This window comes from Rhinatrema bivittatum, chromosome 9, assembly GCF_901001135.1.
Source record: "Rhinatrema bivittatum chromosome 9, aRhiBiv1.1, whole genome shotgun sequence".
Classification (NCBI taxonomy): domain Eukaryota; kingdom Metazoa; phylum Chordata; class Amphibia; order Gymnophiona; family Rhinatrematidae; genus Rhinatrema; species Rhinatrema bivittatum.
The window spans coordinates 182169393-182193639 of NC_042623.1; the positions used below are offsets into that span (position 1 = coordinate 182169393).

General features: G+C 44.8%; 1 protein-coding gene across 1 annotated transcript in view; it reads left to right on the forward strand.

Moving 5' to 3' along the window:
* Positions 1-24247, forward strand: part of PSMD1 (proteasome 26S subunit, non-ATPase 1) — a 244400-nt gene that overhangs the window by 138878 nt on the left and 81275 nt on the right. The window contains 2 exon segments of the mRNA XM_029614980.1: positions 6792-6906; positions 17423-17539. Coding sequence (XP_029470840.1) covers positions 6792-6906; positions 17423-17539 — 232 coding nt within the window.

A 24247-nucleotide genomic window follows, 5' to 3' on the forward strand; every position in this document is an offset into this window, starting at 1 on the left:
AAATGAAATGCTTTAGTTATTCCAATCACGCATCAGAATGATCCTGTATAAGAGTTCCATATCTCTGGAAGAGCTAGGGAGATGCAGTGAGGTCATGACCCTTTACTAATGCGCAGGCTTATGCATTCAGGTCAGTCCACTGAGAAGTAACTAGGAGAGCCCATGCATAACCCATCACAATGAACATCACTTGCATGCGGCTTTTGAAGAAGGAAAGAAATCCATGAAAACAAGTCATACATGCTCCCCCCTGGAAAATCACAGCTTCTTGCATGCTCTTTGTACCAGGAAGGAATACTGCAAGAGTTACACCAAACCTGTATCGTACAAAAGCCCTTAGACCCAAACCAGGTTCTATGCATTGTATTACACTAATGTCCGGCATTGCTGAGGACATGATTGCCATTACTGTGCAGACGCACTGAGCCCATTTTGCAGGGTTTGCAATACTGGAAGATTCACTGCATCCAATAATCATGTTTTCTACCGAGTATGTGTTGAAAGCTGGAAAAAAACAGACCAGATAGTTCTGAAGAAATAAGGGGAATAATGACCAAGATCAGTTAAGGTGCAGGAATGAGACTAGGCAGACTGGGCCTCACAGTTCTTGTCTTCCATTGTTTGTTTTCTCTCTAACTTCAGGGACTGTATTGCTTCTTGTTTATCGGTCACGGGCTAGATAAGAGTTAGGCCCTTTGAGTATAAGTGAAAGGGAGCGTAAACACTTTGAAGTGGTTTCCGTAGACGGTGACACCCAACAAGGCATCTGGTTTTGTGATATTTTCTGCTGCTTGGGACCGAGCAGAGGGTTTTGCTTATGCTGTCTGTGTGTATTACTCAAGCCAATACTGGAAACTGATATTCAGGCACCACAAACAGAAATAAAATAACAGTCTCCCTAGCTTGCAGAGGCATACCATGGGACTCTAGCACCTAGGGACTCCCCCTCCAACCTCTCATTCTTCTCATAATCTCTCTAATAAAAATTACAGAAAAAATGGGTAGACTGACCCACCTAATTTATTTATTCTTATATTCTGCGATGTCCAACATCACTTTTTCAATGCAGATGACAACAAACATGCATAATAGTCATCGATGCAAACAAAATACAACAAGATGAAACCTATATTACAACAGTAATGGCATTTGGCAGCTTCCCTGCGCTCACAGTGATGGGGCTGATGATTAGAAAAGGGGGATCTCCTGTGCTCTTAAAGCAAAGGGTGATGTCACCCTAGGATGGCCACATCTGTAAGGATCCACATCAAAAACAAAATTCCACCCTCCAGTGGGGTAAAAAAAACAAAAACCAAACAAACCATAACGAATCCTACTCTGCTTCTGGTGCCCTGGAGGTTAGGAGGGAAGGCTGGAATTTGAAAAGATTGGAGAAAAAGGTAACGGGGAGGGATCCCCTTGAAATAAATGACAAAGGAGATCTACCAAGTTCACCCGCTTTTGATGGGGGCACACAGGGACCGCATTTAGGCCGCTCACCCCTAGGCAGAACTAGATATGTCACGTAATAAAGCCAATAGTGTGTTTGTTCATAATTCCCCTTTCCGGCGTGTTCAAGTCGGAGAACAATATAACTGCAGTAAAAGAGCAGTAATCATTTGAAAATAAAAATGCAATGGACGCAGAAGAGAACTAGAATCCAACATGCAAAAAATGGTGTCACCTCAGTAACAGCAGTACAAACTCACTCCACTACCAGACACTTCATGAAGTAACGCCAAACCCCGCTAAAAGGACATTCAGAACCTCTCCATACCATACCTTAACAGCTGGTACTCAAGCGGGCACCATGAGAGTCCCACGCTCCTCGGTGGGCACATTGTGTGCCTACACAGTCATTGTCACTGGAGTCTGCCTCCTGCACCCCCCCCCCCCAGGCCCTGGCATCGGCTGCAGTCAACCGCTGAAAACGGTACAGCATGGCTGCCGGCTGGGAGACTGCAGTGAAGGAGGTGTGGTGGTAGAGGAGGGGGGCACCTGGCACTGAGGCCCAGATCCGTTTCTTGGGTGATGACTCCCAATAATGGAACCCAACATGGTGTAACTATAGTACGGGTTACTTTTTACTATGTGCATCACTGTGCACTTGTCCCCATTAAATGTCATTGGGATGCAGTCTCACAATCTGCTTGTGATTTACCAGCGCAGAATAATTCAGTGTCATCTGCATATTTGATCATCTCACTCATTGCTCCCCCTTTTCCAAATCATATATAAATATATTAAAAAGTCCAAGTCCCAGTCCAGATCCTTCCACTGACCATTTAATTTTACTCTTTCCTATCCACAATAAGACATTGCTTCTTATCCCATGACTTTTTAATGTTCTCAGGAGTCTCTCACAGGAGACTGTCAAACGCTTTCTATCGCTTTCTATTGGATCAGCATTATCCACAAGATAGAGAGAGAGAAAAAAGGTTGAGGTAAGACATCCCTTGGGCAGTGATTCCCAGCCATTTTGTGACATGGTATACCTGGAATAGAGCTCTCTTCCTCATGGTCCACATCACCTTCCCTATTTCCCTCACAACCCTAGCATCATCATTCGCTTCTCTTCCCTCTCTGCTACCCCCCCCCCCCCCCCCCCCCGGTGTCATTGTCTTCTTTACCCTTCTCCCTCCCCATATTTCCCACCCTCTAACATAATCACCATCTCTTTCCTCTTCCTCCATTCTGCTATAAACATTACCTTCTCTTCCCTCTCCCATGGCATCATAATCATCTCCCTTCTCTCTCCCCCTCCCCACCCCATCCCCCTGCATCATCACCTTCTCTTAACCTCTCTCCTCCAGCATCATCTTCTCTTCCTTTCCCTCTCCCTCCACCCCCTGGCATCATCCCTTTCCCTCCATTCCTTCTCCCTCTATCCTCTGTCATCACCTTCCCTTACTTTTTCTCTCTCCCCACTCTTTCATCACCACCTTCCCTCTCCATCACCTTCCCCCTCCCCGTTCCTCTGGCATCAACCCTTTGTTTCCTTACCTCTCCCCCCACCTCCTTCATCACATCACCTTATTTCCCCTTCCCTCAACACCCCAGCTTCTTCTCCCCATGTCCTGGAGCCAATAGATGTCCATCAGCAACACTTACCTGGTGCTGTTTCTTCCTCCTCTACTTGTTTTCCTCTGCAATTGGAACTGCACGGGGCCAAAAGGACTTAAGACTACAGTGCCCCCTGCAGTTTCAGTTGTAACAGAGAGCCAGCAGATAGGAAAGCAGAAGTTCCAGCAGATAAGCACTACTCTGACTCCCCCTGCTGGCGGGAGGATATCCTGCAGGTCAGCTGTTGTAGGGAAAAGATAAACTGAAGTTTGCCGTGTTACACCAGACCTACAGCCACGGCACACTGGTTGAGTAACACTGCCCTTGGGTAAATCCATGTTGGCTGTGTCCCATTAAACCATGTCTTTCTATATGTTCTGTGATTTTGTTCTTTAGAATAGTTTCTATGATTTTTCCCGACTGACACGAGGCTCACTGGACTATAGTTTCCCGGATCATCCCTGGAGCCCTTTCTAAAGATCAATGTTACATGGGTCACCCTCCAATCTTTGGGTACAACGGATGATTTTAATGATAAGCTACAAATCACTAGTAATAGATCTGCAATTTCATTTTTCAGTTCTTTCAGAACTCTGGGGTGTAAACCATCTGGTCCAGGTTGTGCACACAGATGTCTGCTCTCTTTTTTTGTAAAATGTCTTTCAGAACATTGTCAAAGTAACATAAAACAAGAGCTGTTGGTCATTTTCCAAGAGTGAAATGTTTCTTTTTGCATTTGTACTGATCTAACTGCGCTACCCTGTAAAAAATTCACAGCCGTAGGCAGGGAACATCCCTGGACTTGAGAGCACCAGCGAGGACAACTTGTGTCCAGTGGTCTCTTATCCAGTTTATGAGGGAGGAGGGAGACTTTGTGTGAAGCTGGATTTCTGGAGAAATGCTTCTATCACTAAATTTGCCAGCAAGCGTCCATCACTCAGGCAGGTGTATTCACTACAGCTCAGTTCAGAGGCCTGGAAAATGTTCAGAGAGAGAATTGCTGCCAGTTTCATGCCCCCTTTCTGAAAACAAATGTATAGAAGACCACCCAGGCTCCTGCTCACAGCCCACGGAAGAAGGGTTTAAACAAAATCAGCTCGTTGCCCTTATTTTTGTTTAGTTGGTTTAGAAATTCAGTAATTGATCAGAAATTGCCTGACTGCCACGTGGACTCTCCTTCTTTTTCATTTGATTTTATAATCCTAGACCACCTTTGGCAAACAAACACCCCAAAGCACTTAATAAATTACCGAACTTGTTACTATAATCAAACAATGCAATAATGTATTCCGAATGAGCTGGACCTCAGTACTGGAATAACCAGGAGCGCTGCGGGGCGGGTCTGAGGTGCATTAGCAATGGTGAGTTGGGCTGTATGGCCATCACTACTAGTAAAGGTTGCTGCAAGGCAGGAGTAAGGTGCATTGACATCTGGGGTCTCTGTGCTGGAGTAATATGGGGTGCAAGAGACTAAATGCACAATCAAATCTTTGTGTGCTGGGGAAGACTATAGCAATAGGGGTAAACTACCATCCACCTGGACAAAATAAGGACAGTGACGAAATGCTAAGAGAAATCGGAGATTTCAATTACCCCAATACTGACTGGGTAAATGTAGCATCAGGACATGCTAGAGAGTTTCTGGATGGAATAAATGACTGCTTCAGAAACTGATGAGAGAGGGAGCTATTTTAGATCTAATTCTTAGTGGAACGCAAGATTTGGTGTGAGGTAACGGTGGTGGGGCCGATTGGCAATAGTGATCATAATGTGATCAAATTTGAATTAATGACTGGAAGGGGGACAATAAGTAAATCCACGGCTCTAGCACTAAACTTTCAAAAGGGAGACTTTGATAAAATGAGGAAGATAGAAAAAAATCTGAAAGGGGCAGCTTCAGAGGTTAAGTGTACAGGTGTGGAGATTGTTAAAAAAAAAGAAATACCATCTTAGAAGTGCAGTCCATATGTATTCCATGCATTAAGAAAGGTGGAAGGAGGGCCAAACGATTGCCAGCATGCTAAAAAAAAAAAAAAAAGTGAGGTGAGAGGGGGCTATTTTAGCCAAAAAATGTCCTTCAAAAATTGGAAGAAGGATCCGTCTGAAGAAACAGGACAAAGCATAAGCATTGGCAAGTGTAAAACAAGACAAACATTAAAAATTGTACACACAGCAGTACTTGCGCACACAGCAGTACTTGCGCACACAGCAGTACTTGCGCACACAGCAATACTTTAAAAAAACTGCATCAATAAGAGTGCCTTCCACAAGTGAGGCCGCTCTAGCACTGGGACCGCTTTTACCATCTCTGCACGCTGCTCGCCCTGATGACTTTGCTTTGTGGATGCCTGTGGCTCTTGCTAAAATACTTGTGCCAGGAAATGATCAAAAACATGGGATTGGTGTTTTGGACTGCAAGTGAGAAACCCTGGACCTCCTGTTTAGATGCCTTGTAATCTCTCTCCCTTGCCTGCGCAGCAGCTCGTTTCTGAGGGATTGCTGTTGGCCAAGAAAGCAGCTGGCAAATAATTGAATGCATGTTAAGTTTATAGTGTGCCTGCCTAGCTGCTGGCGTTACAGAAAAGCCTGACGCCCGCCACTGCTCTTGTGCTCCTATTTACATTCCTAGAGCCAGAGAAGGTCCTGCTCTCTCCTTCCCAGAAACATTCCTCTCACCTCCTCTCCCCCCTCCCCATCCCTCCACGTCCACTGCCTCCTGCTTTTGCTGGGCGGTTTGTAACCCGGGATAGCGGTGAAGATCGGGGAGAGATTTGTATCGCTCCATCCAGAGTCCCGATAGGTTGCGGGGGGGGGGGGGGGGGATGGTGTGAATTAGTGTTTAGTGTACGGGGCAGGGAGCCAGGAGGAGGGTTCAAATCCCTGCTGTTTCTAACCTGATGGGACACTCATCGTCACGTTACACCCGCCCCCCCTTCTCAGCCAGCTGGTACAATAATTTCATGGCTTCCAGCAGTGAGAGGTCAAGCACTTAAGACGATGGTGCACTTTGAGGTCTTGTCCAAGCTTCCTCCTCTCTCAGACGGTATCTGCTCTTGTTTGGGCCATCCAGAGCCGTGAGTCCCCCGGTGCTGTGCTCGGGAGGGTGTGACTTGCATGGGTCTGAACCATCTCCTTTGGAGTCAGATTTGGCACCTGTCCGTGTTGGTTAATATTAATGATTCTGTTTCTGTAAAGATAATTAGAAATCCGCCTGCCTCTGTAAGAAGGAGCCATTCCTAGTCTGCTTCTCCTTTCTAATGGTAAAGGACAGATAGGAGTGTGACGCGCTCGCCTGTTATGCTTGCGTTATCAGGCTAAGTGAAGCGAAAGAGAAATGTCAGATATAGAAAATGTACTCAGAAGTCATTTTCTGCTACCTCGCAGATTGAATCTGTAAATAAGGAGAATGGATTAGAGAGCATTACACGTTGAAATCTATTTTTGTGGCAGCTGAAAGGTATCAAATCGCTGTTCAGGTTTTCGGACCTTGTAGTTTGGATCGCATTTACATGTCTCCTCTGTCTATTGCCCTTCAGGAGATTACAACAGTTCCCCCCATCTTTTGTTGAATTACTTGATCTGTTGGGTTTCTGGGCCGGGAGATGCATGCTTCAGGACAGGCCCTCAGATGGCCCGGGGAGAGGGATTCAGCCATGCTAAGGATGTGTTCACAGGGTGTTGGGTGAGAATCCGTGTAATTAACAGGAAGGTGGGTCTTCTGTTTGCAGGACTCCAGAGCAGTGTCCGAGTGTGGTTTCCCTGCTGTCGGAGAGCTACAATCCTCACGTGCGATATGGAGCCGCCATGGCCCTTGGGATCTGCTGCGCTGGGACGGGGAATAAGGTGAGACTGGAAGTGCCATAGGCACAGGAAGGCGGTGGGTGGCAGGGGATTTTGATGGCTGAGTAAATGAATGTAAGCACAGTCTTGTTTTCATCCACTTACCCTTATAAACTCCGCAGTTCGCAGCAAAAGGTTAACTAGTGAGTCTGAATCTACGGGGTCATAAAAAGGCCCAGGGGGCTGTGTGTAGAAATATAGAGCTGTGTGCAAGCATTTAGGCCCCCCCTAGTCAAATGTTGTGTGTCAGTGAATCGCTTAAGTGAACAAAGCCAACACAACCTTCACATGGGACAAAGTTAAATAGGATCATTTCTGCAGTTTTTAATGCAAAATCATCATTTATTTGCTGATTTTAACAGGGTGACCACAATGGGGAAAAAAAGAAAAAAAAAGTGAATATGGCAAGGTTTGGACACCCAATTCATTCATTACCCCCTCGCCTTTATTTTTAAAAGGTTGCATGAGGAGGTTTGAGAGATCTCTCTGAGGCTGACGTTTCTTCTGGTTTGGCCTTTGTACTCTGTACTTCAGGTTCATGTCCCTCCCCCCAGGCAGCCCTGGCGAAACCCCATCCATGTTGGGGGACCACAGCTCCTTGTGCTCTGAAGGTTTTTTTTTTGGTTTTTTTTGTACTTTTGCTTGGAGTGAGCCTTCAAGCTGAATCCGACTCTCGCCCGCACTCTTCTGCCCTGTCCAGATCCCCCACCCCTCTGAAGTCCTCCCTCTCACCTCCCAGCCTTTTGTTACCTAAAGTGGCCGAGTCCCGATCTGACAGAAGCAACAGCTTTAAAAAAAAAAAAAATATCCAGCACGGGGCCCCCAGTCACCTGTCCGCATGCTCAAGGCCCCTTCCTACATGGGCTTCCTGTTACTATGGAAACCGAAAGGAAGGGCGGGGCTGCCGCGGAGGCTGGAGGCCTCCCCCCCCCCCCCCCCCCCCCATGCGGAATTTCTTTTTTTTTTTTTTTTTTAAAGTTGCTGCTGCCGCCATTTTAGGTAATAAGCGGCTGGGAGTGCTAGCGACAGAATTTGGCATGGGAGTCGGTTGCTTACGCCCAGGCCCGGGCTGCTGACAGTGGTGCTTGCCACGGCGTACGATCTCTTAGGAGCCCGTGTACGTTCTGGTCACGCGTTGGGGGGGGGGGGGGGGGGATGGTATGGCGGCAGTCTGTGGGGTGGGACGCTCGGATTACGCCACGCTGCGTACAGTGCTGGGCCCTGGTCCACTGGCAGCTGCTCCTGGAGGTGATTCAGAATGCAGGTTTTCATTTTTGGTTCCTGTGCATGTAGTTGGTTGGTTATGTTTTGTTGAATGCATTGTAATAGCTGTCGTATGTGACCTGCCTTGGGACCACAAAGGAAAGCTGGAGAGACATGTCAGTAAATAAAATACACCATGACGCTGGTTAAAACAAGAACAGACTTAGAATTATGGAAGATCCTAGAGGAGGAGCACTCAGTGGCACTATAAGCCATCGGGGTAGTCTAGGAGTAACCTGTTCTGACGCTCATAGCCTATGCCTCCAAGAAAATACTGATACTATCTGCATAGAGCAGTAGTTAGGACCCTAAGAGTACTGGTATGGCTGCCTCAGGTTTCCGAGAATTCCTTGGGGAAACCTACCTGGAGCGACCATTATTAAAACCCAGACTTTAATAGGCATGGGGAGGCTCAGTAGTTATTTATTTAAAACACTTTTGGATAGCGGCTGTAAGGCATGGAATGGGCCTGGGTGTTGGATATCCTGTAGATCTTGTAAGAATCAGAGAAAGATGGACAAGGCCTGAAATGGTTTCTCCATGTAGGTGTGGGGCAGTGCATGTGTGTGTGAAACTTGCACTGCCTCTGCCTGTGCTGTACCTGCTTTGTGGTGGGGAAGTGTGTGTGTGTTTGAGGGAAGCTTGCACTGCCTCTGCCTGTGCTGTACCTGCTTTGTGGTGGGGAAGTGTGTGTGTTGGGGAAGCTTGTACTGCCGCAATGTATGTGTGTGTGTGTGTATGTGTGTGTTAGGGAAGCTTGTACTGCCGCAATGTGTGTGTGTGTGTGTGTGAAGGAAGCTTGTACTGCTGCTACCTGTGCAGTACCTGTTCTGTGGTGGAGTTGTCTGTGTGTGTGAAACTTACACTGGTGCTACCTGTGGTGGACGTTTTGTGGATGAACTGTGTGTGTGTGAGGGAAGCTTGCACTGCCTCTGCCTGTGCTGTACGTGCTTTGTGGTGGGGAAGTGTGTGTGAGAAGCTTGCACTGCTGCTGCCTGTGTTGTACCTGTTTTGTGTTTGGTCTGTGTGTGAGGGAAGCTTGCACTGCCTCTGCCTGTGCTGTACGTGCTTTGTGGTGGGGAAGTGTGTGTGTGTGTATGAGGGGAAGCTTGCATTGCCTCTGCCTGTGCTCTGCAGTTTTGTGGTGGGACGGTGTGTGTGGGGGGGTGGGGAGCTTGCACAGCCACTGCCTGTGCTCTACTAGTTTTTTGATTGGGCAGTGTGTGTGTGTATGTATGTGTGAGAAGCTTGCACTGCTGCTGCCTGTGTTGTACCTGTTTTGTGTTTGGTCTGTGTGTGTGTGAAGCTTGCACTGCCTCTGTCCGTGCTCTACCTGTTTTGGTATTCGGGCAAAGAATGTTTGTGTGACGCTTACGCTGCTGCTGCTGCCTGTGCTCTACTAGTTTTTTGATTGGGAACTGACCGTGTGAAAGGGAAGCTTGCACCGTCTCTGCCTGTGCTCTACCAGTTTTGTGGTTGGGCAGAAAAGTGTGTGTGGTTTGCCCTGCTGCCGCCTGTGCTCTACAGTTTTGTGGTGGGACAGCGCGTGTGTGTTTGTGTGTGAGGGAAGCTTTGCACTGTTGCAGCCTGTGCTGGAGTAATGTATGTATGTGTGTAAGTGAGGGGAAGCTTGCACTGCCTTTGTATCTGTTTTGTGGTGGGGCAGTGTGTGTACGTGAGGGAAGCTTGCACTGCAGCTGCCTGTGTGCGTGTGGTTGGGGGGGGGGGGAGCTTGCACTGCTACTGTCTGTGCTGTACCTGTTTTGTGGTTGGGGCTGTGGTGTGTGTGTGCGCACGCACGAAGCTTGTACTGCTGTTGCCTGTGCTGAGCAATGTGTAATGTGAGGGAAGCTTGCACTGCTGCTGCCTGTGGTAGGGCCATATGTGTGTAGGAAGCTTGCACTGCCTCTACCTAGTTTTTTGATTGGGGAGTGTGTGTGTGTATGAGGGAAGCTTGCACTACTCCTGCCTGTGGTGTATCTTTTCTCTTGAGACATTGAATGTTCAGTCTTGCCTGCGCTAGCTCAGACACCTTTTACCCGCACTAGCGTGTGTATATACATTGAGCACTTCTGCGTGTAAGCACAGACCCTGCAGCAGGAGTACGAAGCACGTGAGCTAGGAAGCTTTCAGTCCTGTTCGATTAGAACCACATGTATTTCTTCTAGATGATCGTAGTACCAAGGAACGAATGTTTTCTAAGATCCTCTATCTGACAAGTAATTTAATGGAACTTTTCTCTTGAAATGGTCTGTTTTATTTCTAAACAATCTCTAGGATATAGCTAATTGAACCTGGCTAGCTGAGGTCCCATATTTTAATTATTTTTATTTCTAAAATAAAACCTTGAAGCCCTGTGTTTATGTTGAAAGCTGGGCACTTGGAAAGCTCTGAGAATGTTTCCACACTGAGGCCAGAAATGAAATTAAGCTTTCCTTCACACTGGAAGAAATCTTGAGCAGGCGCAGAGAGAATGAGAACCAAACACACCCGACAGTGGCAAGCATTGAAGGCCTTGTGTGCCTACGAGGGCATGTAGCAGTTGGGAGGAAGAACGCTTGTAACGGCAGAGGGATTCGTGGAGGCTGCTTATGAACTTAAGTGTGTAAAAAAGCGCAGTATTTCACATCTCTGCATTTCGAGTTGTGGCATTGACTATGGAATAAGAGGGACAGGGAAGGATATGAGGGCCACATATACATTAGATGTAAACAAGAGCCTACTTATTTTATAGTCAGTCGGCCTGATAAAACAAAAGGTGACTAGGGAGTGCAACAAATCAAGGGAGAAAAATTGAAAAGCTATGACTACAAATGCTTGTCGTTTGGGCAATAAAAGCCCAGCTCTGCAGGCCCTAATGGTGGAGGCGGACTTGGACATTGTGGCTGTTACGGAGACATAGTTCAGGGATTCTCATGATTGGATTACGGCCATACCAGGCTATAGCTTGTTAAGGGAGGACAGAGAGGCCAGAAAAAGGGGAGTAGCTATTTATGTCAAAAACAATATCCAAGCAACTGAACTGCAAGGAATGTGGTGTAGAGAAGAAGTGTTATGGGCCATCCTAAAAAAAAAAAAAAAGATGGTGCATCCACTTTTACTGGAGTGGTTTACAGGCCTCCGACTCAAACAGAACTAGACAGAAATCTGGTTGTAGACATCCATAAGGTGGGAAAGAAGGGAGACGTGTTGATTGTTGGAGATTTTAATCTGCCGGATGTAGACTGGAGATTCCCTTCTGCGGAATCTACCAAAAGTAGAGAGATAGTGGATGCCCTGCAAGGGGCTCTGTTCAAATAAATGGTAATGGAACCCACGAGGGAGGGAGTGATACTCGACCTAGTGCTCATTAAGGGGATAATGCCTCTAATGTTCGGGTGGGTGCCCATCTGAGTACCAGTGATCCTCAAACATATGGTTTGGTATCATAAATAGAATACAGAGGTCACATGAAGACCCGAGTTTTGAATTTCAAAAATACAGACTATGTCGAAATGGGCACATACCTAGAGCCAGAAGACTGGGAGAAAATGAGAGAGGTGGAACAACAGTGGGTCAAACTAAAAGGAGCAATTACAAAGGCAACAAATATATATGTTAGAAAAGTAAACAAAAGTAAGAGACATAAGAAACCAATCTGATTCTCAAAGGAGGTGGCTGATAAAATAAAAGCAAAAAAGAACATTGTTCAAGAAATATAAAGGATCCTAAAAAGAGCAACACAAGGAAGAATATCTGGTGAAACTGAGATAGATGAAGAAAGAAATCAAGAGGGCAAAATGTCAGGCAGAAGATAGGATTGCCAAAGAGGTAAAGCGTGGTGACAAAAACATTTTTCAGATATATCAGAGAGAAAAAAGAAAGATCCAAAGTGGTATAGCGAAATTGAAAGGTGACAAAAATCAATGTGTGGAGAGATGAAAAAGTGGCCGAAATATTGAATAAATACTTCAGTTTAGTGTTCATTAAGGAAGAAAGACCATGGAGAAGGACCGTCGCTAGTTGACAAGACTGTGGATGAGGGTGGAGTAGACGCAACTTCATTTACAGAAGAGAATGATTGGGAAGAGCTAGGAAAACTGAAAGTGGACAAGGCCATGGTGCTGGATGAGATACATCCCAGGATATTGAGGGAGCTCAGATGTGCTGGTGGGTCCGCTTAAGGACCTGTTCAATAGATCCTTGGAAACGAGAGTGGTGCCACAAGATTGGAGAAGTGGTGGTGGTCCTGCTTCACAAGAGCGGGAGCGGAGAGGAGGCTGGAAACTACAGGCCGGTTAGCCTCACCTCAGTGGTGGAAAAATTAATGGAGACTCTGCTGAAGGAAAGGATAGTAAACTATCTACAAATTGGTGTGTTGCTCGACCCGAGGCAGCATGGATTCACCAGGGAAGGTCCTGTCAGACAAATCTGATTGATTTTTTTGATTGGGTGATTAGAGAATTGGATCAGGGAAGAGTGCTTGATGTGATTTACTTGGATTTTAGTAAAGCTTTTGATACGATCCCGCATAGGAAGCTTGTAAATAAAATGAGAAGCTTGGGAGTGAGCGCCAAGGTAGAAGCATGGATTGCAAACTGGTTGACTGACAGGAGGCAATGTGTAATGGTAAATGGAACCTACTCTGTAGAAAGAACGGTGTTAAGTGGAGTGCCACAGGAATCTGTTTTGGGACCGGTTCTTTTCAATATCTTTGTGAGGGACCTGGCGGAAGGGATATAAGGTAAAGTTTGTCTATTTGTAGATGATGCTAAGATCTGCAACAGAGAGGACACGTCTGAAGGAGTGGAGAGAATAAAAAATGATTTAAGGAAGCTTAAAGAGAGGTCAGATTTGGCAGCTGGGATTCAGTCCAGAAGTGCAGAGTCATGCATCTGGGTTGCTGCAATCCAAAAGAGCTTTATATGATGGACGGTGAAAGACTAATGCATACAGACTGGGAGGAGGGACCTTGGGGTGATAGTGTCTGATGATCTGAAGGCGGCAAAGCAATGTGACAAGGTGATAGCTAAAGCCAGAAGAATGCTGGGCTGCATAGAGAGAGGAATGACCAGTAAGAAAAAGGTGATAATGCCCTTGTCCAGGTCCTTGGTGAGGCCTCACCTGGAGTACTGCATTCAATACTGGTGCCCATATCTCAAAAAGGATAAAGACGGGATAGAGGCTGTCTATAGAAGAGCGACCAAAATGGGGAGGTGTCAGCATTGGAAGACTTAGGCTGAAGGATCTGAATATGTACATCCTGGAAGAGAGGAGGTGCAGGGGAAATATGATACAGCCGTTCAGATACTTGAAATATTTTAATGATGCACAATCATCAGACCTTTTTCTGTTGGAAAGAAATCAATAGAACTAGGGATCATGAAATGAAATTCCAGAGAGGACGTCTCAAAACCAATGTCAGGAAATATTTCTTCATGGAGAGAGGGTGGTGAATGCCTGAAATGCCCTGCCAGAGGAGGTGGTGAAGATAACAGTGAAGGAATTCAAAAGGGGCGTGGGATAAACACTGTGGATCCCTAAAGGTTAGAGATTGGAAATAAGAGTGCATGGGGGTAACTTGCTGGTGTGGCAGTGCTACCCTTAACAAATAAACATTGATACTGTTAATGCAACTCCATCATTGCTCTCTGCTTCCATGGCAGTGGTTAAGGGAAATTGGATTCAAACAGCACCCGAGAGCCCTGTCTTTTACGGTTTGGGAAACTGATAAGCATGGGGGGGGTAACCTGCATACTACAGCAAATACCGGCATTTTGTCCTTTTCTGCCATCATTTCTGTGTTTGTTTATGATTTGTGTTTATTACCCACCTTTTTGGATAAGAAAACCAGTCCAGTGCTGTGGGAACAGCACATTTAAAATAGCAGCAAACCATCAGAAATCAATAGCAGCTTAACAGTAGACTGAGGTGCACATTAAGGGGCGGATTTTAAGAGCCCTGCTCGCCTAAATCCGCCCAAAACCGGGCGGATTTAGGCGAGCAGGGCCCTGCGCGCCGGGAAGCCTATTTTACATAGGCCTACCGGCGCGCGCAGAGCCCCGGGACTCGCGTAAGTCCCGGGGTTCTCCGAGGGGGGCGTGTTGGGGGCGGGCCCAGTCGTCGCGGCGTTTCGGGGGCGTGTCGGCAGCGTTTTGGGGGCGGGTATGGGGGCGTGGCTTCGGCCCGGGGCAGTCCGGGGGCGTGGCCGCGCCCTCCGTACCCGCCCCCAGGTCGCGGCCCTGCGTGCAAGAGGCCCGCTGGCGCGCAGGGATTTACGCCTCCCTCTGGGAGGCGTAAATCCCCCGACAAAGGTAAGGGGGGGGTTTAGACAGGGCCGGGCGGGTGGGTTAGGTAGGGGAAGGGAGGGGAAGGTGAGGGGAGGGCGTTAGAGGATTCCCTCCAAGGCCGCTCCGATTTCGGAGCGGCCTTGGAGGGACCGGGGGTAGGCTGCGCGGCTTGGCGCGCGCCGGCTATACAAAATCCATAGCCTTGCGTGCGCCTGGAGCGCAAACAAAAGTAGGCTATTCGCGCTCCTTTTAAAATCCGCCCCAAAGGGCTGAATTAATAAATAAATCAACAGGAATGTTGGCAGCTTAACAGTAAAAGAAGGTTTAAAAATGGTAGGCAACTGATCTAGAAATCAGCCAACAGTAATGACTAACTTAAAATCAACAATCATGCCTGGATCCGAAGCAAGATGGCGGCGTGAACCGGTGTGTGGGAAGATTGTCTGCTGCTGTCCTAGTGTTTACCCCTCCGACTCCACCCTTCCCTCTGGGCAGCGTCTTATTTCCTCCTACACCGGGAAAGCAACTCTACAGGGGGAGGAAACCCCCGCCGCGGTAATTTGATGAAGGAGCGTCAGTATCGCTGGAGGGATATCGCCTTAAGTCTCCCCCGGTTCCTTTAGCTCCAAAGCTGGCAATATCCCCGGAACTACTTCTGCCTGATGCGATGCAAGGTCCCGATGCGGTTCCTGGACTCCGGAGGGAGGAATGCCTTCCACCCTCTTGCTTCTCATGGGATTATCGGCAACCCCAGGTGGTGCGTGTTAGTTACATCGACCCCGGAGAAGGAGCAGAAGGAGTCTGTAGGCAGTGTAACAGCTACGGGGGAGGCTCTGCTGGTGGAAAACGCTGAGGAGAGGAAATTGGGTGAGTTAACCCACTTTCAGTTACCTCCTAAGCCAGCAGTTGTGACTTTGGAAGCAATATGGGACCTGGTGGCCGCTCTGGGTAGTTCACTACAGGGACAAAATGCAGAGCTGGACAATCTCAGTACTAAAGTTAAACTATGTGAAGATCAGTTAAAAGAGCTAAATCCGTGGATGGACTTGATGGAAAAAACCTTGCAGAAAACTCAGGACTGTATTGTTAAATTGATCAAGGATTTATCTAGTATGTCTCGTAGGCTGGAAAACCTGGAGAATTTCTCCAGGCATTTAAACCTACGATTATCGAATTTTCCTAAAGTTGTGGGCGAGGTTTCCTATATCACTCTGAGAAAATATTTTCTGGAAATTCTTAAATTTGAAGAAGAAAATATTCCTTGCGTCAACACTACCTGTTACCTCTAAAGAAAAAGTTTCTATGATTAAACGCCCTGAGATATTGGAAAATTTAACACAGTTCCTAGAAGATTCAACAGCGGAGATCTATGAACGTGCAACTCTCCTGGTATCATTTGTGTCGGAGAAAGATCTAAGCGAAGTCATGAGGGGAGATATTTTAGATCTATATCTGCTTTATTCTATGGTTCCCGGGTCCATATATATCCTGACGTTTTGCACTTGCTACCCAAGATAGGAGAGATTTTCTGGCTTTAAAGGCACAACTTGTTTTGTTAGGTTACTCTTTCATATTGAGAGATCCATGCAAGTGCAAGATCTAAGCATGAATGTGTTGTTATTTTTTTGCCTGAACAGCTGAAGTCATTCATCAAGTCAAGGAGTATAGTGACCATCTCTCCTTCTATTAACAGATCTGAGGAGCCATAATTTAAAGGTTGCTTAACGTTAAGCCTGTTTCTTTATTTTAATTTTGTAATCTCTCCTGGATGTCCGCTTCCTTCTATATAATTTTGTTTCTTGATTGAGATATGCGTATTTCTTGAGTTATTGATTGTACAGCCTGCTTTTGTTTGTCATGATTGCATTTCTTTTTTCAAATAGTAAGAAAATACCTTATTTATATGCAGGCAGCATATATATGATGAAAATGAATAAAAATAAAATAAAAAAATCAACAATAATTCATGGACTTACTAAAAATACACAAACGTGTCTGCAAAATAATGTCAGGGCACTTATAAATTGGTGTTAGGCAGTTTATCACAGTCAATGCAGCTTAATGCTTGCTTTCTAGGCTGGAGGAAGTTGAGTTTGGCATTAAACGTGGCAGAAGAGCTTCCTGAGTCGGAGGGAGTCATGCACTTGGCAAAGCTCTACTGGGAGGGAGATACATAGGGCAGGAAGCGTCGTCGGGGGTGTTCTGCTGGAGTTGTTACGGAAGCACCAAATGAGGATTTTAGTGTTCTGAAGGGTGTATATAAGGGCAAGTAAAGTGGTCTATCTCCTCTTAGAGCCTTGAGAATCATAGTCTTGGTTCTGTAAGGGGTGATGGCCAGTGCAGTGTGGGTAGGATCAGTGTGAGAGTCTTGTAATTTGCACCCAATTTTAGGATGAATGGGCCTGGTGAAGCCAGAGGGCAGAGATTACATGGATTAAAGAATCTTACTGTCAGGTTGATAAGGGTCTGATAGTGCATGGTCAGATGTAATTGGGTCACCTTTCAGGGTGGTGTCTGGGACGTTCAGAAATCCGGGTGCAACCAACTGAAAGTAGCTTGAGCCGTTCATATCTCAATTTCTGCTTCTCTTCTATGGTGGAAGTGAATAATTTCTGCCACACCTAAAATAAGCAAAGCTAGCATAGAAAGTAGATGATTTTACTGCAGCGTGATGGTGCTGTACCTCTAGCTCTTCGGGGTCCTTACGGGGGTAGAGCATAATTAAGATTTTACAGTGACAGAGATTGTACACTATTACATTAGCCTCCGGTTTTATGGCTTTACTAGCCAAGCATTGGTGTAGAAACACAAAGGCATCTCTCCCAGCCTCTGTTTCTCCAGTTCACTAAAAGTGCAGCAATGCAACTGACAAGAAAGCAGTGGTCACTGTCCGAACGTACTCACTTAATCACAGTATATTAGGCTGTCTGAACACTGCTGCCCAGCAGCTAATGAAGTTAATGCTTATTTGGTTTTTTTTTTTCTAGGAAGCCATTAACTTGTTGGAACCAATGACAAATGATCCAGTAAATTACGTGCGGCAGGGAGCTCTAATCTCCTCCGCCCTGATCATGATCCAGCAAACGGAGATCACCTGCCCCAAGGTAAGCCATCGAGAAGAGCCATGAGCTCATCTGCTCCAGGACGAGCCACCAGCCAGAGAGAAACGGCTGACTAAAGATCAAAGGTGCTGCCTGGAAATCTTTTTCTCTGTGCCTCGTGTGCCTGTAAATTGTGGGGTCTTTGAAGGACGGGGAAGGCAAGATAGCAGTCACTCAGGCCTCGTAACACCAATTTCTTCTTTACGATGTCAGCACATTTAGAAACTGGATAAGAAGCTGCCTGCAAGGCTGATCCCCTTTAGTAAAAGCGATTGGAAGCAGCCAAGCATCCCCTCCTCTGCTGTCATCACACACCATGGAGCCCTAACAGAAAGATGTTGCTGAAATTCCAGCAGTCAGGTGAAATGGGGGCGACCTTGACCTGTAGCTAGTTTATTTTAGCCATTAAATAGTTTGTCTTGTGGAGAGTTTTTAGCAAGCTCCTTGTAGCTAGAAGCTCACCCGGAGAAGGTTGATCAGGGATGATACTGGATTATCTGTAATTTACAGGTTTTGTATATGCTTCAGCAAAGGTTAACAAATTAATAACCAATAAAATATCTCTCTGTATGTATCTATATTTATATATAGTGATAGCTTCTTATTGGACTAACTTAACGTTTCTTGAGTAACTCCCATCCTCGGGCCGGAATAGAATTACTCATCAGCAGTAAGAGTCGATACTGTCTTCTAATGTGTGGCTCTTTGGCACTGTGCATTCTGATTTCCTGGCTCTTGGTCTGTGAAAAGATGGCCATCCATATCTATTTGATAAAGTTTATTTGTAAAAGAAGTTGCTGAGCAACATACAGGCTTTTTGACACTGAGAAAATTTGCCTTCTGCTTTCTGGGATTCTCCATCAACAAGCAGTCATGAATTAGCCATTACGTGTGAGTGACATCATCCAATGGCACCGACACACAGACCCATCACTCAAGCTCGGTAAATCTTTGAGTATGCGCAGGGCATATTCATGAACCCCTCAGTCTGTCTTCATCCAGGCTACCACTTGGATGTCCCCCATTCGCGCTCTCAAAATTTTCTATCTCTTTAGGCCTAGTGACTCCTTGTTTGGCAGCCTCTCTCACAGAGCTTTTAAGTTCTAGCTAAAAAAAAAAAAGTCATTTGGAGAATCCCATAGCCAAGAAGCCTGCAGTAAGCAGGTTCAAGGCTTGAGTCTGTGAACACAGTTTATCCATAATGGATTTTTTTTTTTAATTTTCTGTTTATTACATCTTTTTCAATGATACATTGTATACATATGAAAGGAAAACAATGTACTGACAATAATATTACATATTAATCATTAAATTTACCAGAAACATAATTTTGTCTTACATTCCATAGCCCTCAATCCAGTGGGGAAGATCCACCCCAAGAGACAACTTTATACTAGGAAATAAGAAAAAACAAATAACAAGGCACTTGCATGGGAACTTAAGAAAAAAAAAATAGCACTCCCAATTGTAACACACTTGATCTTAATTCGAGGAACTGTTTCCTCCTTAACTGCATTTCTTTAGCAAAATCAGGATACATTTGTACTCTTACCCAAAAATAACTCAGATTTATTCCGGAAATAGACTCTGAGAACCCAATCCCTATCTGAGTCGAATAGAAAGGAAATTATCAATGTTGCTGGTTGGGCCTCTTCCTCTATCGATGATTCTAAAATCTCAGACAAATTCAGTGGGGACAGCTCTTGCATCTCTTTGCCTTCAACTGGCAACTTTTTCCTTGTAGGGAGGTAGAAAATCTTCGATAATGGGGGTAATGTTGCCTGTGGAATTTTCAGAATTTCTAATGCGAACTTAGTCCACATTTCTGTCGGGGAAACTGTAATCTTCTTAGGAAAGTTGATTAATCTCAAGTTCTTACTCCTTTGATTATCTAAATTTTCTTTTTTTTTTTTTTTTATTTATATTTTATTGAATTATAACATTTTGTTACAAATACAATAACCAAGAATTATTAGCAAATATTTTTCCACAATTCAAACATAATTACATAACATGTTTTAATTTCCTAGCCCACATCTAGGGGTACAGGAGGAGTATCTAACTGGTACACGTCTAATTATCTTTATTACAACCCTACTCCTATTAACTTAATTTCTTTTTACTGTTTAGGAGTCTTGTCTTTCAAAAATCGCTCCAAGTGAGAGGGGTCAGTAAAAATAAATTTGAAGGTATTGGTGAAGTTAACATAGCTGAAAACCTTCAGTCAATGACCCAAGACCAAAGAGGAACTGGGATCATTGCACAAGGGAATAGGCTAATGCCTAATGAAATAGAAAATGAGAGAACAACAGTTAGTGATAGTGTAGTGCCATATCCAATGGTAATACCTGATATAATTGATGAGAGTGAAGAAAATAATGTTGAACCAGAAAACGTAACCTTGTTAGATGTTTGGAGGTTATCTGCAAAAATTGACAAAAAGTTGACTAAATCTGTGTCTCAAGTACATGATTTTTCCCTTCAAGTGAGATCTAAATTTGAAGATTTAGAAAACAGGTCAGTAAAATTAGAACAAGCAGTTGCAGTTTTAACTCCGCAAGTAAATGCTTTACATGTCACCAATACCTCTTTTATTAAGGATAATTTAATGCTACATAATCAAGTTGAATTATTGGAGAACGAGTTAAGATCGTTCAATTTAAGATTGCTGAATTTTCCTAAAACTAGATTATTGTCAGCTAGTGAATTATTCAAAAAATATGTAGTTGAGATATTGTCTTTCGAAACAGATAAAATTCCAGTGTTGTCAAGATTATATTACCTTCCCACTAAAAGATTGCTCCAAGACCAAGAAGGGGGGACAGATACATTGAATAGTCCGGGAGTCTCCACATTTGTGGAGGACTCCACAGACAATGTTCATACGAGAGCCACATTGTTGGTATCTTTTTCTTTAAAGAAAGATAAGGATATATTTTTTTTTCGAAGTATTTCCAAACTAAGGATTTTATTTTTTGCGGGCAGAAAATTCAAATATTTCCGGATGTTTCTCGTGCTACACAAGCGCGTAGGAAACAATTTTTAAATTTGAAAAAACAGGTTCTCGAACTGGGAGCCAGTTATTTCTTAAAGTTTCCCTGCAAATGTCAAGTAACCTTTAGGATTATCTAAATTTTCTAATTTCCTTAAAATGTATAAATTACCTTTGCCATTCCTTGATATTGCTTTTTCATCTCCCCTATATCTAACTTTAACGTATCCACTTGCCGTTTGCTTTCTATAGACTTCTTCAATTTTTGTAGTTGTGACTTTGTCCCACTTTTTTTTACAGTAGGTCTAATTTGTATGGACACATTCTTATTCAAAGTCTCAATTGCCAGCCATATTGTTTCTAATGAGAAAATGTCTGGTCTTACCATTGGGGTCAATTCAAATGCAGATTCTTGTTCCGTTCCTTCATCAAGTTCACCTCCACTCTGCCAAGAAACTAGCTATTCCAAAGCCTATATTTCTCCTTCTCGAGGTTCTCCTCCATCCAACCCTGAGGCTTCTGGCTGCCCCGTGCTAATCGGAGCTTCCTCCACTCCTCGCAGGGCCCCCTCCCTGACATTACCCGGAAGAATCTCCAGGTGGTTCAGGTTAGTCGTCCGACTTGTTGCAGGGTTTTCGGGGGCTGTTCTCTCAACCGGGGATAGCGCTGTTGTCAAGTCATGGAGGATGCCGGATATCGATGCGTCTCGTCTGCTTTCTTCCTGCGACTCTCTTCCCAGTGTTCCAATTCCTCTGAAGATGTGGTCATCCATCAGCCCTCAATCGTGCCTTGCGATGAGGCTTCCAAATTCAGCGTTTCGCTGGCCCTCCGTTTGCACCCCGAATGAGGCATAGGCAAAAGTATCAGGTAAGCGAGGAGAAAGAGACGCTCACACACCCTCACTCTAGGGCACCATCTTGGATCTCCCCCCCCCCCCCCCCCCATCCATCATGGATATTCATGCAATCTATTATCGATGCTTGGCCCAAATGACTTATTGAACTGTCACGTGTACCATAGGGCACAGCATGGAAGATGAAGGCCTTTTGGAAGGCACCAATGTTAAGAACCCCCAAGCCTTGGTACAAGGCCAAGCAGCAGAGCTTGTCTTCATCGCAGAAAGAAGTATCTTTGGGCTCCAGGTACAAGGAGTCAAGGTAGGATGTTTCCCCCCTCTCATCCCTGCAATCATGGCTCCTTACCCTGTGGTGCCAGCTCTGGATTCATCACAAGTCAGAGATTGAGCATGGCTTAAAAGCTTATCGGCGCTGGAGGAAGCATGGAGAAAGATGTCTAAGTGGCAAGGAGGACCCCCCTTTGGGGGCCATCCTCTTTGGAGCCAAAAAAGAAGGCTCCATCTGCACAAGGCCCCATGGAAACAATCCCCTCTATGCAGAGAAGGAATGTAGCCTTGTCAGCACAGGTGCTATCTTCGTTTCTGGCATGGAGTATCCCCATGGTTATGAATCACCTGTTCTATCCAGACCCAGTGCTGACAAGGGCAAAGTCTGTCATTGTTGTGGAGTGTACACTCCAAGGTGCCATTTACACACTTGGCACTGGAACAGAGCATTTTAAGAGTTCCACTATGGATATCATTGTATGGAACAATTATGGACATAGCCTGAACCAGTTGTCGTTGCAGCTGTGGTACTGAGCTCATCTTCAGCCTTACCACCAACTCTACATGAGGACAAGCCCATTTGAGCTCCTGAGGAAAGATGTATTGTCTCCAACTCAGGCTCAGAGGGTCCCCCAACCAGTGGGTGCCCAATTATATTAGAGCTAGTGAAGAATTTCTTTGCCTCCTTATGACAGGAGAGGGAGTTAGAGCCTCTACTTTCCAAAATGAAGGAACCTGGCAAGTACCCAAAAACTAAGGCAAGGCCAAGCAGCAAATAATGGGGCTGCTCCAAGTCTCATGCCGGTGTATATTTTGTCGCAGGAGCTACCAGCACTGGAAGTTCTGGATTCTTCTCCTCCGGAGGAGACCATGCACAGATGAAAGGAGGAAGAATTGGGCTCTTTGCAGTCTGAGATCCTTCCGAATATTTCCCTTCTGGGCTCCAGCAGAGGCCACCTTCCTTAGTCACCTTCATCATTGGAGTCATAGCTTTGCGTTCCCCCATGGTCAGGAAGAAGAATCCACAGGATTTCATCTGAACATATTCCAAACTTGCCGCAATATATCACCACCTGCCGAAGATCTTTGCTACTTCAGCATGTATTTTATATTGGTATTTCATTTGCAAATCACTTTGATTTGTTATACAAAAATTCTGTCAAAAACTTTCAATAAACTAAATAAGTTGGTTAAGATAGATATCAGCGGGAATCCAGTAGAGAGAGCCATTCCTGGCAGTAACGAGGGAATTTAGCCCTTTTTTGTGCCTCGTGGAAGATCATTGCCGATGTCTGACATCAGAAGGGGTGCCTCCTATACAATCAAGGCGCCCGCACCAAAGGGGCGCACCCCTACATTAAGATTTTGGTCCTCCACAAGTTTGATGATCCATAAGTAAAAAAAAAAATGGAAGGGATCTTTACATCCTGCTCCAGCAAGGGCTGCTGCTCCCATTCAGTTTCTGGCGAAGTTTTTATTTTTGTCTGGAAAAGGATAATTGAATCAGGCAATTGAGGACTTGGCTTCCTCCCCATTAGAGGCTTCCATCTCTCTAAGACCCAACTCCAGGCTACCACTGTTTTTCTAAGGACTAGGTTATAGGTTTGGAGGATGGAAAACAGGAACTTAAATTAGTTTCATATTCCTCTCCTATGGCTGGAGCCGAACCTGCTAAACTGGGAGCTATAGGAGGATTTCCCCTTGCCAAAGTGGGTTGTCCAACTGCAACTACAGTGTTGCCTACTTCCTAGCAGCCAGTATCCATAACTTCAAAATCTGTTTGGTCTGCTATCAAGAATCTGGAACAGACTTTTGCTTTTAAAATTGATAAAACTGTGAATATTTTGAAGCAAGTTGTTTCTCAAGTGGATTCACATTGAGTTGTGATTCAGTGCAGCATGGAAGGTTCAATAGTTTGAATTATCAGTTTTCCACATTACAAGATATAATGTTGGCCCTAATTAAAGGTAATGGGATTCTCCACAGAAAATCTTGAAAATATTTCATGAAAACATAATCTTCATATTTTAAACTTGACACAATGTCCCCAAATTTCAGTATTGGAACTGTTAGAGATTTTATCTTGAATGTTTACAAGTTTCCTTGGAATCTATTCCTAAAGTGGTCAGGTTTTTATTTTTGTATTTTTTATTTTTTTTTAGTTTGCCTCCTAAATTGAATGTGGCTCACAGAGAAGCCTCTTCTCCCATAACTACTGTTGGAGAAATTATTATACAAATTATTTCTTTTGTACCTCCAGGATGGGAGTGTCTTGGGGGACTACACTTATAGTCACTACACTTATAGTCACTTCTGCTATGAAACTGTTTTTCAAGTTGAGAGAGAAATCATTTATTGGAAATAAGATTGCAAGTTTTCCAGATGCAGCAGAGATATAAACTCCTTTTAGAAAAGACTGCAGATTGCTGCTCTTGATGGTAAATAACTTTTACAGTTTCCTTGTAAATGTAAGATTACGTAATGGAAGGCACTGCATGTGTTTTATGATCCTCCACAGTTAGATAATTTTCTTGTTAGCAGACAAGTGGTTACAAGGTAAGCTTATTGACAGTTACCCTACACTTAAAGCCATAAT